Source organism: Aotus nancymaae, unplaced genomic scaffold (genome assembly GCF_030222135.1).
Source record: "Aotus nancymaae isolate 86718 unplaced genomic scaffold, 86718_ANA_hifiasm-v0.15.2.pri h1tg000021l, whole genome shotgun sequence".
NCBI lineage: Eukaryota > Metazoa > Chordata > Mammalia > Primates > Aotidae > Aotus > Aotus nancymaae.
Window position 1 is genome coordinate 30,763,719 of NW_026988433.1, and position 16,597 is coordinate 30,780,315.

The following is a 16,597-nucleotide window of genomic DNA, read 5'->3' on the forward strand; positions in this document are numbered from 1 at the left end:
TACACCCATGTGCAAGAATTTATGCTTATTTTTGTAAACTACTGAGATTTTCAGATTGATGCACAACATCAAAATAGCAATATTTTTAGAATTCACAACTTAGTTCACCAACCAAAAATAAACAACTCTGATTGGTTATTAAAGCCAAACCTCTTAAGCCAAAACCTAAGCAATACAGATAAGATTTTTTAAAAAACAGAGCATATATATAAAGTTTAAAATGAGAAAGAGTAGATAGTATCATACACTCTAATAGGAAGGAAAGAAGGAATTCTGAGAGGACATATGTTATCACATATGTAACAAAAGAGAGTATATCATATGAGCAGTCCTACAATATGTATTCTGTACTATAAAGAGTAGACCCAGTGCTTACTTAAAAAAAAAAATTTAACCTCAGTATTTTGATCTATGCACATTTTCTGATGTTTGACTTTGACATTTCCAAGAAAGACGTGATATTATAATCAGCCAGCAGAATTTTGCCCTATGAACACTATTTTAAAACAATCTGTCATCTGAATAGATTTTGTGAAATATATGTGTTTTATTGAAAATTGCCAAATTCTGAATCAAACAGAATAGAGTCACACTGTGAACCAAGATACGACTCATAATACAAAATGTTATTATAGAAGAGGACAAATTACTTTTTATCTAAGACTCCATCTAGTTTTACTATTCTGTGATCTGTGCAAGTTTATAAGAAAATTGAGTTCTCATATAAATCACCAGGTCTTTATCAGTTTTAACACTGTCTTTCTTAACATCTTATAATACCTACCACACCTTTTTAAGTGAAACTCACAGAAAATGTAGCCTTCCAAATATGTAAGTACAAAAAATTATTGTACCTTAGTTGTATGATACATTTCTATAAAAGAAAAACAAGTAGAATAATAATGCATTATGTATAAGCTCACATAAAACTACATATGAAGACATAGTGGGATAGTCTTTGTCCTTCTTTATAATGAATAAGCCTGGATATCAGAAAAATAAGATAACAGGAAAATGTAAGGCAGCAGAGGCAAGGAAATCAAGTTGCACAGTTCTAGGGATTTATGAGCTGTATAGAGTATAATGTAAATAGTGCCATCTGGAGTTCTACAGTGTCATAGCCCTGAGCAGATCTATAGTTTTAGGATAAAAGCTCATGTTAGTAATAATAGAATGAAATTAAATCTCATAAGAGAAATATGGAAATACAGGTAATCAAAATAGGAATAATATAGCAAGACAAATCATAGGATGTCAAGTTGAAAAAAATAAGGAAAAATAATATTCTTGCAAATCAGCTAGTTTTTATATGTATAGTATCAAAATAATTCACTGTTATGCCATGGAATGAAATATTAATGTAGATTGCAGAAAATATTTCTTTTGAAATATCCCCACTTATTGGGATTTCTGAAGTTCACTCAGTCATTCAAAAGTCATATAGAATGACTAACAGCACTGGCTCTCATGTGACAACCCAATCATTAGGACAATCAAAAATAGCCCCTTAGGTATTGGACCAATCCCACTTTGAGAATCATTGCTTTAGATAATAATATGTGACCAGGCACTATTCTGAGCATGTTTTTATGAATTTACTCATTTAATCCTCAAAAACCTTATAGTATAGATTCCTTTATTATTTCCCTTATATAGCAGTCTGTCTCTTAAATACTGAAGTATACTGTTTCTACTTTAAGATTCTCTAAGACGTTTTAGTCTTTTTGGGTTATTGAAAAAGCAGATGTTCATATTACCTGTCAAAATCAAGCATTATGTATGGCTTAATAAAATTTATAGAATTGCATTTAGAGTCATGTCTATAGAAGTGTCATCAGCTTCTGCTGGCAAAGAATTTATAGTTTTTTAAAGATACCTTTGCCATCACACCCTAGTACCGATTCTTGAAATGAAGATGTTAGGTTCCTTCTTCATACTGCATTAGCCCAGTTATTCAGATAAGGAAAAGGAGTAAATGCAAACTGCCACAGAGAGCTGCATGGTATCAGTGATGCCTAAGTAACAGACTGCTGCTGAGAAACAGATTTTTCTGGGGAATGAGGAAAGTTACTCTGGAGTAGATTGCTTTAGACTGTCACTAATAAGATATTTTCTGGATTTGGCCATGCTTTGCTGCCATAGAGGACATCACAGAACTTAGAAGAATGCTCTTCTGGTACTAGTGAGTGAGTGGGTGCAGGATGTATACTTTTATGAAAAGTAGTATCTTTATGAAAAAGGTATAAAGTTTATATCTTTATGGAAAAGTATATATCTTTATGAAGAAATATGTATCTTTATGAAAAAGGTGCCATTATTGAAACAAAGAGCATCTGATAGATGTATTTAATAAAAGGAATTCCCAAGCAAAGCATGGGGTTGCTAGTCATTCAGCCTCATATTCTACACCATTTTCTTTATGATCCCTCATCATGTCTATCATATGCAAATGCACTCACACATGCATATACACATATATACATAAATGTATGTACACATATATGCACAGGATGATACAAATACTGATGCTTATGTGTGTGTTTGTATATGCATATGCACAGAAAAATATAAATACTGATATTCATATTTATGACGTAGTGTCATTGAAAGAAGGCTAAAATTATCACAGTATTTGAGAGGTTAAAAAGTGCATATTCATTTAGAAAAAAATATTATCTCCTACTTCCAAAAGAAGGTGAAAGTGTCATTTAAGTATTTAATGGGTTAAGCTTATTATTTTAAAAACTCCCTAATACAGAACATCTCATTCCCAGTCCATGCCAAATAACAGATGTTCTTGTATATTAGAAACAGTACCATTCTGTAAGAACAAGTCATATCAACAAGTATTTATTAAACACGTTTAGTATAGCCAACATTTAGTACTTTGGGGAATACAAAAGAAATACAAGATCCCAGTACTCACTGTAACTACAGAGGATATCAGTAGTAAATCCCATCCCTCAATAATCTTTTAAAATATGAGATAAAAATTTATGGTGAAATAAAACTGACTTCTTTTTAGAAGGGAATTTTTAGTTCAATATAGTGTAAGTGTGCATACAATGTGCCATTTACTTCCTCTATAAAACATGGAATAGCTGTAGTTATCATGTTCTAACTGGGATCATTTTCTTAAAAAAATGAGAGAAGGGTGGCATATAAAAAATAAAGAATAACATTTTTTTAGGAATGTAACCAAATCACTGTATAAGGTAATAATACTAAAATTACATAAGCTATTCAGTAAGCCAGTAGTATAGTTTTTATGAAAAATGTTATAAGAGGAAAAAGGATTTTTATCAAATGTCTTCTGTGTACCACATGCTACCTATGTGTTTTTCATATTACCTCTTTTTATGTACATTTGCAAGTCTTTAAGATCCATAATTAAAGTGGAGTGTTTCTGCTCCACCCCCACCTCATTTGGGATCACAGAATATTCAGTGTACTTAAATTTAGTGCTTATGGGAAACAGAAGAAAGGAAACTGAGAGCCTTCTGAAGGTAGGCCAATGAAGCATTCTTTGGGAAGTGATCTGGCCAAGGTACAAAGTATAATCAGAATAATTCATATGATTTATTTTAGTGTTATAGTTAAAATTCAGGAATAGTTTCTTGTCTTCTAGAACTCACTTAATAAAGTCTATCATCAAATCAGTGACTGCAGTAATTTAAACTTGCTTTATGTGGCCCTCATGTGGTTGCAGTAAGTGAATTGTAAAAAGGGAATCACGGCGAGGTGCTGTAATCCCGGCACTTTTGGGAGGAGGCCAAGGCGGGCGTATCATGAGGTCAGGAGATCGAGATCATCCTGGCCAACATGGTGAAACCCGAACTCTACTAAAGAAAAAAAAAAAAAAATTAGCTGAGTGTGGTGGCACACGCCTGTAGTCCTAGCTACTCGGGAGACTGAGGCAGGGGAATTGCTTGAACATGGGAGGCAGAGGTTGCAGTGAGCTGAGATCGCACCACTCACTGCACACCAGCCTGGCGACAAAGTAAGACTCCATCTCAAAAAAAAGGGAATCATATCCATAAGCAGTTTTCAGATTTACTTTGAAAGGCCATTGATATGAATAATAAAGGAATACTTTCCTTAGTATTCAGCATATAGTCAAATTTTAAGTTGTAAAGTTTATCGAAATTTTTATTGGAAAAAATGAAATGCTAATATTTCCTGGGTAGTGTTACTGTTGCTTTTGTTAAGGCTTATGTTAGTTTAAGAAAAAGCCCTTCTACTCTGAATTCCTTAAAGATGAAATCATTACATATGGTCTGTTTGAAAACTACCATATGGTATTTCTTTGCAGTTGAGAGTTTAATTTTTGAGGTTTATTTTTAAATGTGACAAAATTTCTCTTAATTTTCATCCTTCAAAAATGTCTCTCTATATGAGTTAAATGATATGTTAATAATTCTCCTCTGAGACAGCCTCATTTTCTCACCTCTGTGTTAATAAATTGTAGTTTCTGCTCAACTTGTTTACAATTACAAGAAATCAAAATGAAGCAGCAGCATATACATTGATAAGATTTTTTACCCTCCCCAAAGCTTTATGAAGATGTATAATAGATTATATTTTGTGTGGAAACTTTATCAGTTTGAAACAGGCTACCTCCTTCCTTCCCTCTCTACCCTCAAAGTACATGCAGCCTTTATTATCAACTCAGAAGGGTAAAATAATCAGCATGTACAATTATCTCATTTTCACCCTTTTATTTCTTACTCTGAAGTCAGTAAAACTTCTAATAATAATCTTTTATCATTAGTACTGCTAGTACCTTAAAACTACTACTGCTACTACTATTTGCTCAGTAGTCTCAAGTATTGAAAAAAAAAAAGAATTAATCTAATCTTATTTTCTGAATGTATTTGAGACACACATACTGAAAATACCCCTTACAAAATTCTTACTTCCAGCTATCCTGCTATTTTGTTGTCTCCACTTTAACGCTTTTGCCTAGCTGTCAAAGTTCTTCATAGTCTCAACTGTAAACTGACAAAGTTTATTTACCAACTCTAACCTACCATACCCACTATAAAGATTTGTCCATCTAATCTCTAGACTTTTGTTTTCAGTCACATGATTCCCCATCTCTGAACTCCTTTTGCACTTAAAACCAAATATTTTAACACTAAATTCTTTTACAAATTATTTTACCTTTCTTTCTAATTGTGGACTCATTTAATAAGGAAATACACCATGGCTTACCCTTCTTTGAATATCCATAGCCTGATTAACTTAGTTATTGATTTATTGGAACTGAAAGAAAATCTAGTTTTGCTATCACAAGCTCAGTGAAAAATATGTTTCTTGTCTAAGAATGTTGAGGGTCCATTTCCCGTACCAGTGACATTGTAAAGTGCCTACTCATCCTTATAGATGAGTAATACTCATCTCTGTATTACTTTGTTCTTTCTTTCTTGTTTAATTAGTCAATATACAGATTCATGTGATCCAGTCATGTCTTTTAGAAAGATTGTGGTTCATATTTTTTGCTTTACCAGTTAGGGACAAATGGATACAGATGAGTCATTTAATGTCATCCATTCCTTCTTATGTCTGTGTTGTCAAAAAACATTTGGTGGTAGAAATTTCCTTCTGCAATGAATTCCCTAGCAAACAATGAGCTGCCAATTAAAAATGGAGAAGGAACAAATAAAAATGAATTTCCTAGCAAACAGTGAGCTGCCAGTTAAAAAGGGAGAAGGAACAAATAGAACAGAGTATTAACTGGGAAATTTCCTTTTGAATTCTCAGACGTAACATCTTTCTTTACTAACTGTCCCTTTAAAAGACCTTTGAGAATATGTAGGATATCCCCAGTATGCCAACACCCAATTTATGGGACCTTTTTATTAATTAAATGTGACAATAACATTTAAATACCATGTGGTAGGGATATTTAACGTTCTGCTGAAAAGGACTCGGCCTGAAATGAAGCAGTAATTACAGCAATAAAATACTAAAAGTAAAATAAATATAATTCATAATCTTAGATCTGGATAGCTCTCCATCCCATCATTTTACAGCTAAATCTAAGAGTTCTATTTTAGGACCACAATGTTGGGAGGGATGGGGATGCTTATAATTACAGTTCAAATTGGATGAAAACTGTCATTTTATTTCACTTGAGGAGTGATGCTGTACTTACCGAGTGCCTTTTGATTCAGTCTGTATTGGCTTCCTAATTCGTCAGCACATTAACTTTGCCATAAAAGCTTTTCATTTGAAATTTCCCTTGCAAACATTTAAATATGTACATATGTATATTAATATAGATCCTAGGTTTTGCCCAAGGTAATTAAACCTGATAGCATTTGTTCTATACTTTTATGCTTTGATAAATGGTCTATCATCTTTTCATATACTTAATTGTCTTTATTATGAAGGCTGTGGGGGTTTTTGTTTTTTTATTTGTTTTGTTTTTGGTTTTTGGTTTTTATTTCTTGAGATGGAGTCTTATTCTGTCGCCCGGGCTGGAGTGCAGTGGCTCAGTCTCGGCTCACTGCAACCTCCGCCTCCCGGATTCAAGCGATTCTCCTGTCTCAGCCTCCCAAGTAGCTGGAATTACAGGCACCTGCTATCACACCCAGCTAATTTTTGTGTTTTTAGTAGAGACGGGGTTTCACTATATTGTTCAGGCTGGTCTCAAACTCCAGACCTCAGGTGATCCGCCTGCCTCAGCCTCCCAAAGTGCTGAGATTACAGGTGTGAGCGACTGTGCCCAGCTAGCTGTGAGCTTTTCTTTTTCTGTGATGCACCACTTTCCTGAAAAATGTGCTTCTGTGGTTATAACTGACTTTTCAGTAATAATGATTTTGTAAATATTAAAACCTGAATTTTCAAATTTTGAATTTTTTTTCTGTTATAGTAGAAATCCTATCATCTGACATGGTCTAGACCAAAAGTTTCGTAGATAACAAAAGGTCAGTAAACTCAGGAAATTGTCGTAGAAGAATGGCTACCTGCTTTATTTTAATATACAACCCATGTATATTAAAAACCATTTGCCTGTCTTTTGATATTAGGCAAATGCTTTTTTTCCTTCGGTTATGTGTCCATTGATTGGCTTGAAACCACTTTTTTTTGCATGAAGCATGACCAGAATACAACGTCTTTAATGAAAATAGCACTTAGAAAAGCAGTCTTAATTCAGAATACATCTAGATTTTTATAATTTTTATTATTTAATCTTTTATAACTGTCACACATACCTAATTTGAGTGAGTTTTTTTTTTCTTTTAGAAAGTTACCTTTAGTTAGATTGCACTGACTTAGTTTCGTTGAAATAGCTCTTTCACATTTGTATTTTGTCAGTTTATATAATATCATGTAATTACATTAATAAGTATGGGTTTACGTCACATACAAACAGTGATTTGCTAAGCAAAGAAGCTATATTCTCTCTTTGTACACATACAACAAATGCACATGTGGGTATATTAGGAAATAGCCTTCTCATTCCCATCACTTCTATAGAGGGAAAAAGGGAAAAAATCTGTTAGAGTCAGTTAAGAGAGATTCTACTGTAAATTGTGTTTACCACATTTTAAAACTTAGGCATATTTGCCCATACATAGATATATGAAAATAAAATGCAAAAAAAAAAAAAAGATGAATTGAGAAATCTACCTTACAAAATAAGACCACCTGAAAAGCTGTACCCATTGCCATTCACATAAGTCATTAAAACTGTTTTTGTCAGAAAATAGGAGAAAGTTTTGGCTTTTTCTACTTGTAATTGAATATGGGAGGAGAAAAGGAAATATGATGTGCAGCCAACTTGGAAAACTATTTGATGATACCTACCTGCTAAAGTTGAATATATTTATAAGCTGTGATCTAGCAATTCCATGCCTAGGTTTGTACCGAGCAGGTGTGTGTGTGTATGTGATTGTATGTGGGTATCTATATTCACTAAAAGACATGTGCAAGAAGGCCTCTAGCAACATTCTTGGTAATGATCAAAAATTAGAAACAACCTAAATGTCTATCAGCAGTAGAATGAATAAATATGTTGTTGTATACTGAGTTAATGGAAGACTATATAAGGCGATAAGAAAAAACAGATTACAACAGCATGCACCAATGGTTGTAAATCTCACAAAACCTAATGATGAGTAAAAGAAGTCAGACCAAGAAAATACGTAACATATGAAAATGGACATCATTTTTATGATGTTCAATAACAGGCAAAAGTAAGCAATGCCATTTGAAGTCAGGATAGTGGGTACCTTTTGTGAGAGCAAGGAAGCATGACTGGAAGGGAGCACAAAACAACTTTTGGAGTCTTGGAAATACTGTTTCATGATTTAGGTGCAATTCTTTTTGAGTGTATTCTCTTTGAATTGTACATTTAAGGCTTGTATACTTTTATTATATATGGTATACTTAAAACATCCAAAAAAAGTGACTTTGTCTCGTGTAAGTAATATTAACTAGATGAGTTTTGTAGTAAAGACAAAGAAAAATGAGCTGAGCTCCACGAAAGGATTTGAGAAGGACTTAATTAAGGAATCTATCAAAAAGGAAAATAAAACTTAACAACTTAAATTATACCATCTGTAGCTAATTTAGTTAGGATAACTAGTTTTAGCCCAATTTGTTGTATTTTACATACTTAGTACTTGGACTGTGTAACCACTAAGAATTATTGAATAAGCATATAACTATAAACTATAAATCATTTTATCCCATTCCCTTGTAAAGTAATCTGGATCACCCTCCTCATTTTTAAGTCAGGGGATTTTTTTGTTTTGTGTTTTTTCTTAAATTTCTTATTCTTTTCAGGATAAAATACTGTTTAAAAATTAGGTAAAACTTTGGTTCATTGGACAGGAATACACTTTATTAACTGACCAGTTTTTATCTAGTATTTTTATCCATATTTTCTCCCTCTTTTGTTTCCTTCATTTGAAAGAAAAAAATCATGAAAGTATTTTAGAATGTATTTACTCAATTTATATAATAGCCAACAAAAATCAAATACATATTAGAATAAGATCAAAAGAATGGACGGTTTTAAACCATCCTCTCATGAGACTTGCAGAATTTTCCAGACAAATTTCTACTATTTCAATAGTGGTAAAATATATGCTAGCTCAATACTTTATTTTGCAAAAGGCAATAGAGAAGAAATACTAAATCAGTTGCCATAATTAATAATCTGATTCATCGTGGGGAGTGAAACATAGTTGCATAAACTCTTGCTAAATGTGATTCCTCTCTTCAATTAAATTGTAATTGTCTCCCATATATAATAAATACAGATGAAAAGTATTGATTTGGCAAGAGAACAGTATGCTTCTAAATTGTTTAATCATAAAGATAATCATTTTGAAAAACATTTGTGTTAGTTTATATGTAACTATGATATTTCAATATTTGGAGACCAAATAATTTCTACAAGGAAGAAGAGTATTTGAAGTAATGTTTTGGCACAGAATAGTAGTATTGTCCAATTCATATTCTACTTTCTTTGAAATGAATTTTTGCCTTCACATTGAAAATAAATTCCTGAAATTGGTTAAACCTGTTTTTTTTGGTCCCTAATGAGATGTGACATGTAAAACCTAGAAGAAAAATTCCAGTGAATGAGTTCAGTTCTTTTTTATTGTTGGGTTGTTGCTGTTGTTGTTGTTTTGAGATAGGTTCTCTGTCATCCAGACTGTAGTGCAGAGGTGCAGACATGGCACACTGTTGCCTCTACCTCCTGTGCTCAAGCAATCCTCCCACATCAGACTACCATTTCAGCCTCCCAAGTAGTAACTGGGGCTACAGGTGTGCACCACTATGCCTGGCCAATTTTTTGTATGTTTTGTAGAGATGGAGTTTCACTATGTTCGCCAGGCTAGTCTTGAACTCTAGGCTCAAGCGATCTTCTGTCTCAGCCTCCCAAAGTGCTGGGATTACAGGCATGAGCTATGGTGCCCAGTCAAGTTCAGTTCTTAAGGATCAGAATTCTGTGTACACTTTGCCAACCTCCCACCAACTTCTGTCACCAGCTGTACTCTGTGCTACATGCCAGTGCAGTAAAACAGTGGCTGAGTATGGAGAAGGAGCAGTGGGTGAAGAATAGCAATTCTTACAACTTAGTGCCATGACTCACATTTCTAAGTCTTGATTCCCCTTCTGCAGTTGGTAAAGCAATTGAAATGGAGAGCCATGTTGGTGAAAAACCTGGTCCTTGTTACTATGAATTTGTAACTATTGAGGAGAGAATAGGAGGAACCAAATGGCTGTTCTTTCAACCCAGCTTTAATCAGTTAGCTATCAACTATGGCCAACTTGAGGAGAGAAAACTGGAAAAGTAAGCCAAATTACAAAAGGTATAAATAGGAAGTATCCACTGGCTTGGAATCCTAAAGGTAGAAGGAATAAGCAATATGGAAGATGGCCATGTTGCTAAATTTTCATAACTTCATATTATCTTTTTTGTATGTGGTTATTCTGCGTACATGCATGCTTGTGTGTTTATAAGCACTCCAGTAGTAATTATCGTCAATTGAAATGACTACTAAAGTAGTCAGAAACTTGATTAGTGACCTAGACACCTCAAGATTTTGCCCACAAAATAAAGAATGTATGAATAATTTAATTTCATTACCATGTAACAGTGTTGCTGTGCTGGATTAATTAGAGGGAAAACGTGTGTGACTCTTTTGTCCATGATTGAGTATGATAAAATTTAAATTCTTCATACTACTTTCATATTATTTAAAAGTGGTATTATAATTTTCTTTAAAAGATATACATTAAGTACAGATGTCTGTCTTATAATCTGTAGTTAATAGCTTTGAATAAATTCATGGAAATTTAATTTTTTAGTAATGATATATCGAGAACAATTAACATTATACTGTTATTCTTTTGTTAGGATTTGGACCTTGGAAGGAGTGCAAACATCTCATTTTGTTCTTCATTCTCCTGGCATGAGTGTGTGCTGGCATCCTGAGGAAACTTTTAAGGTAATTATGTATAATTTAACTATCTTTTATCAAATGGAAAAGACATATAGAGATATAAGACATCACATACATAAAGAAGAAAAATCAATGATTTTTCCCATCTCAGAGGTACTAAGCATAAATGCATTTGGATTAGTCTAGAAACCTGTACTGTAAAAGTTTCTCTGTAATTGTTAAGGTTTTTGTTTGGCAGCCATCATCCATAAATGGCCTTTATTCAAACTACGTTTTTCCTGACCTTTAGTGGATTTCAGTACAAAAACTGGTGTTCCAACGATCTAGTAGCAGTAGGCAGGGTTTTTTTGTTTGTTTTAGTTTTTCTTTTGTTTTTGTTTTTTTATAGACAGGGTCTCACTCTGTCACCCAGGTTGGAGTGCAATGGTGTGATCTTGGCTGATTGCAGCCTCTGCCTCCCAGTCTCAAGCAATCCTCCCACCTCAGCCTCCTGAGTAGCTGGGACTATAGAAACATGCCACCACACCTGGCTAATTTTTTTTGTATTTTTGGTAGGGCTGGGGTTTTGCCGTCTTACCCAGGGTACTCTTGAACTCTTGAGCTCAGATGATCCACTCACCTTGGCCTCACAAAGTGCTGGGATTACAGGCATAAGCCACCTTTTCTGGCCCAGTAGGCAGTTTTTTGAAAAAATAATTTACATCATCCACGCTTGTGAGCCCTAGTCTGTGAACAAAAACGTTAGTGGCATAAGGCAAATTTGTCTTAGCTACAGTAGTGTCCAATTCCTATTCAAAATAAAGCTTTCTAAAATACTAAAAATACACTACAAGTTTTTATTATCAATTACCCTTAATGCTGATTCATTGGTAAGATAGGAGCCATTAAACAAGAATTCTCTCATTTGCCAGTATTTTCTCCTGGTCATCACTGTAGTTATTGTATCTTTCCCTGGAATCTGAGAAGTTACCACTATCATCTTTCTTAAAAAGTTAACTCTTCATCTATTCTCTAAAGTTCATGGCAGTTCCTTAGGCTCCTACAGTCCTCTAATATCTTCATACTTTTTTTTTTTTTTGAGACAGAGTCTGGCTGTTGCCCAGGCTGGGGTACTGTGGCACAATCAGCCCACCTTTAATCTGGTAGTTATCAAGCATGGCCAACTTAGTGCCATGCTTGATAGTTTCATTTCCAGTAACTCTAGCATTCTTCATTCACTGCAACCTTCACGTCCTGAGCTCAGGTGATCTTCCCATCTCAGCCTCCTGAGTATTGGGCTACAGGTATGCGCCACTATACTTTGGTAATTTTTGTACGTTTTGTAGAGACAGAGTTTCGCCATATTGCCCAAGCTGGTCTCAAACTCCTTGTCTCAAGTGATCTGCCCACCTCAGCCTCCCAAATTGCTGAGCCGCCACATCTGGCCATCTTCATGCTTTTTCTCTATCGACTCTGTTTGTCCTCAAGTTTGCACAAGAAGATAAGTTTCAGTAATCATGCTTACTTCTGACAGGCCCATAGTCAGCATTTCATGTATGTTCCTCGTAACATGAGATAGGTACTGTGATTATCCCCATTTTACAGATAAGGAAACAAAGGCTCAGAGAAATTAAATAAGTTATCCAAGGTCACACAGCTAGTAAGTGGGAGAATTGGCATTTGCACTCATGCGGCCCAGCTCCATAGTTCTTTCTCTTAAAAATTCCATTTCTCCACCTCCCCCTTAACTTTTAAAGTATGTTCATCACACCTTTTATTTCTAAATGTTTGACTCCATCACTTAAATCTTTTAAATTCGTTTCTTCTTTTCCCATCACTTGGTCTAACTCCACAATCTCAGTCAGTCTCCACTACTCTTTCAGAAGGTACCAGGAATATTTTCATCACATCCCATGGCCTTTTCCTTCATTGTTATTTTTCAGCCAGTTTTTTTACACTGCAGATCACCTCCTTCTTAAAACTCTGCTAGTTTGATTTTTAAAGCCGCATTTCCTGAGTCCTCTTGAGCAACTTTGCATATATGTTCCCTTTCTCTTTATACTCTGCCAACTTTTCTTTCATCAGGTATTTATTAATTGCTTCAAGGGTTCTCACCTACACTGTACCCTTTATTGTAATAGGGAACAAAAGAATGAACAAAGTCCCTGCTCTTAATTAAGTTGTATACTGATATATAAGGAAGGAAAACATGTAAATACAGCAATACAAATAATAAGTTTTAGAATAAAAAAATCTATTAAGTAGAATGATGAAATGAAGAAGGATTAACCAAATCTTCTCACAGCTTTCACAGAGGAGATAATCCCCAGACTATATGTAAGTGTGTTCTCTGAACCCTGGGATTTCATGGAAATTTGTTTCAGGCCCATTGAGTCTTTCATCTGTAGAATTATACTCTGCATATGTGCATGAGTGAAATGTTCTAACTTACTAAATTGGTACGTTTATTTCTGAATCCAGTTCCTAAATTTTTATGCCTACATTTCTCCCCTAGAGCAGTGAGTCTCCATAAATTAAAACAGTCACAGTTTTTACCAAAATGTTAATATCACCACATATAACAGTAGACTGCTTTTTAAAAACTATGACCTGCATGACAAGTAAGAACATTGATTACAACTTCTGTCCCCAAACTTACATCTTAGTGCTTAATTTTCTTGCCATTATTTTTTATCTCTTTCTTCCATATGCTTTAACTTAGTTTTTCTCCTACCTATCATTAAAATTCCACCTTACTCCATCTCCTTTCTTTTATGATGTTACCATGACTTCAGAATGTTTGAAAGTCCCTGTTTTAAATCACATAAACTCAGAATCCTAAAATCATCTTTAATTCCTTCTTTTCCTATACAGAAACTATTCCAGGTCTTTTAATTTTTCCTTCATTTCACTAACTCTAGCATTCTTCTCTTCATTAAGGTGCATTCTCCCCCGTTCTGTTCTCACGCCTAACTTGCCAAGCCTTAGCTTGTTTCTAAAGTCTTTTGCTCTTTACTCTTTGATCCTTCTTGCCTACTAGACTAAGAGTCTTAAAATACTAGTTTCATCTTATCACTGCTAAACTCAGAAACCTAGAATACAGAGAAATGGTTAAAAGTGAGTTAAGACTTAACTGCCTGCAGTCAGATCCCAATTTTACCACTTACTAGCTGTGTAATCTCTGATAAGTTACTTAAACTCTGTCTCACTCTCTTCACTTCATCTAAGGGAATTTTTTGGAGATTGTTACATAGCCTTTTACTTCCTTTACATTTGATCCTCCGTTTGTAATATAGGTTGAGTATCCTTATCTGAAATTCTAGGAACTAGCAGTGTTTCAGATTTGGGATTTTTTTGTATTTTGTAATATTTGCATATACATGAGATATCTTGGGAATGGGACCCAAGTCTAAACATGAAATTCATTTATGTCTCATGTATACCTTATACACGACTTGAAGATAATCTTATGTAACTTTTTTTATAATTTCACACATGAAACAGTTTGTGTTAAGTGCTTATATGTGGAATTTTTCACCTGTGGCATCATGTCAGCACTCAAAAAGTTTCAATTTTTGGAGCATTTCAGATTTTTGGATTAGGAATGCTCAACCCTGTATTTTACTGTATAACAGTGAATCTGCTCACACCTCAGGTATAGTTAGTGAGATAAGGGACTGAGTTTCCTTTTCTTTTTTTTTTTTTTTTCTTATAGCTGATGGTTGCAGAGAAGAATGGAACAATCCGGTTTTACGATCTTGTGGCTCAACAGGCTATTTTATCTCTTGAATCGGAACAAGTGCCATTAATGTCAGCACACTGGTGCTTAAAAAACACCTTCAAAGTTGGAGCTGTTGCAGGAAATGATTGGTTAATTTGGGATATTACTCGGTCCAGGTACTTTCTTGATTATATTTGTCTATTACAGAAGAAAAGTAACTGCTAAATGATCCACTCGGCCATCCTGTTACACCTGGGACTACATTGTCAAACAAAAAGAAGTCTCTCCTATAGAAAGCCAGATCTATGGATTTTTACCTAACATAAGCTTGCTATGCAGATTTACTCTGGGAGTAACCCAGAAAGGACAGTGCAAAAGAGGAAATTGTGGATCTGTGCAATGTTTACTTATACTAGAAAATAGGAAAAAACACCAACCCTGTTGCATAATGGTTCCCTGTAATGGTTCTGAGTCATGTCTTTATTGTGTTCCATCTGTTTTAACTGATTGCTTGTTTAGGATGTATTATAGCTTAAACATATTGGATATTCTGTCCTATAAAGAGAAAATACCTTTTAAATCTTAGTTTAAGTTCATCTTCTTGAGTCTAATACAGAATTCATAAAATGCAAAATATTATCTTTTAGTTATCCTCAAACTAAGAGACCTGTTCACATGGATCGAGCCTGCTTATTCAGGTAATACCGTTTTTGTTGGAGCTTTGATTTGATCTTTTGATGTTGTGCTGTGCCACCACTGGTATACTTGTGTAGTTCTCTCCTTTGCGCTGGAATTTTTTTTCCCTGATTGTTTTATAAGTGGTTATTTTACCTTCCTAAGTAAGTCATTGCTTTTTTCTTTTGGTCTAGACAAGGAGTTGATTTGTTTTCCAAATATTTTCTTTACACAAAAAAACACGTAACCACTCTACCACTACCACCCCAACAATTTGGAATATATTATGCTTCCTGATTGTTCTGTGCTGTTAAGGATGTAAATGTAGGGGAGCCCATGTTCATGTATATAAACTTATTGTTGTGTGTTAAATGAAATCATGCTAGATAGCATATCTCTGCAATGTGTTTTTACTTTTCACTTAACATACATATCTGCCTTGTTCTTTTTCATAATACTCCATTGTATAGTGTGGTCATTAAGCTATTGTTTCTGCTTTTTAAGTAACAGCCAAACCAAATAAGAGACTAAAACCAGTTATTGGGGATATTTTAGATTTGCTGGAATATAGCATATTCTGTATTCCAGCAAATCTAAATTATCCCCAATAAAATTGTAGAACTTGGGGATATTATTATTGAGAATAAAATACATTTGACTAAATGTAAGAATGCCATGGATTATAAGATACATCCTGACTTTAGAGATGTGAAAAAGTATACACCAATGAGCAAGTATACATCAATTTTAAAATCAATGAGCTATGGTACTTATAAATCCATAGGTAGTCTCCAGGCTTGTTTAGCAGCTCATCAATGTCATCAAGAATTCACAGACCCTTTTCATCCTTTCCCTCTGCTATTCTCAGTGGCAAGGATTTGGGGCTTGTTGCTTCATAGTCACTGGACGGCTGTGAGAGTTCCAGGCATAAGAGAATTACTCCATTTGCAGAACAATTAAACAAAAAAAAAAGGAGAAGAAGGAACCCTCTCTTTTTATGGGAGATTGCTGTGACTGCCTTAAACTAATTGTGTCTCATCCCTTGGGGTTGGACACCCTGTGCCCTGAACAAAGTTGGGGTTCACTTAGCATGGAAAAGGGACAGAATGGCTGTCATATTTGATGCCTTATTTGTGTCTTCTCCCACACTGTTAGCCCTTTGGGTTGTGAAAAAAAGGACCGTATTAACCTTGTGTAACTTTGGAACTTAATGAAGTAACACAAAATAAGCACTTCATAAATATTTAAAGTATGAGAAAATATTTATGGAATATTTTCCTGGAATTCCCAGTCT

The 16,597-nt window shown here is 34.3% G+C and overlaps 1 protein-coding gene across 3 annotated transcripts in view; it reads left to right on the top strand.

The window, feature by feature from the left end:
* Positions 1 to 16,597, top strand: part of NUP37 (nucleoporin 37) — a 45,447-nt gene that overhangs the window by 24,311 nt on the left and 4,539 nt on the right. For all 3 annotated transcript variants that reach the window (XM_012469226.3, XM_064379915.1, XM_064379914.1), the window contains exons 6-8: positions 10,883 to 10,973; positions 14,623 to 14,804; positions 15,276 to 15,326. In XM_012469226.3, the coding sequence (XP_012324649.1) occupies positions 10,883 to 10,973; positions 14,623 to 14,804; positions 15,276 to 15,326 (324 nt within the window). The remainder of the gene's footprint in view (positions 1 to 10,882; positions 10,974 to 14,622; positions 14,805 to 15,275; positions 15,327 to 16,597) is intronic.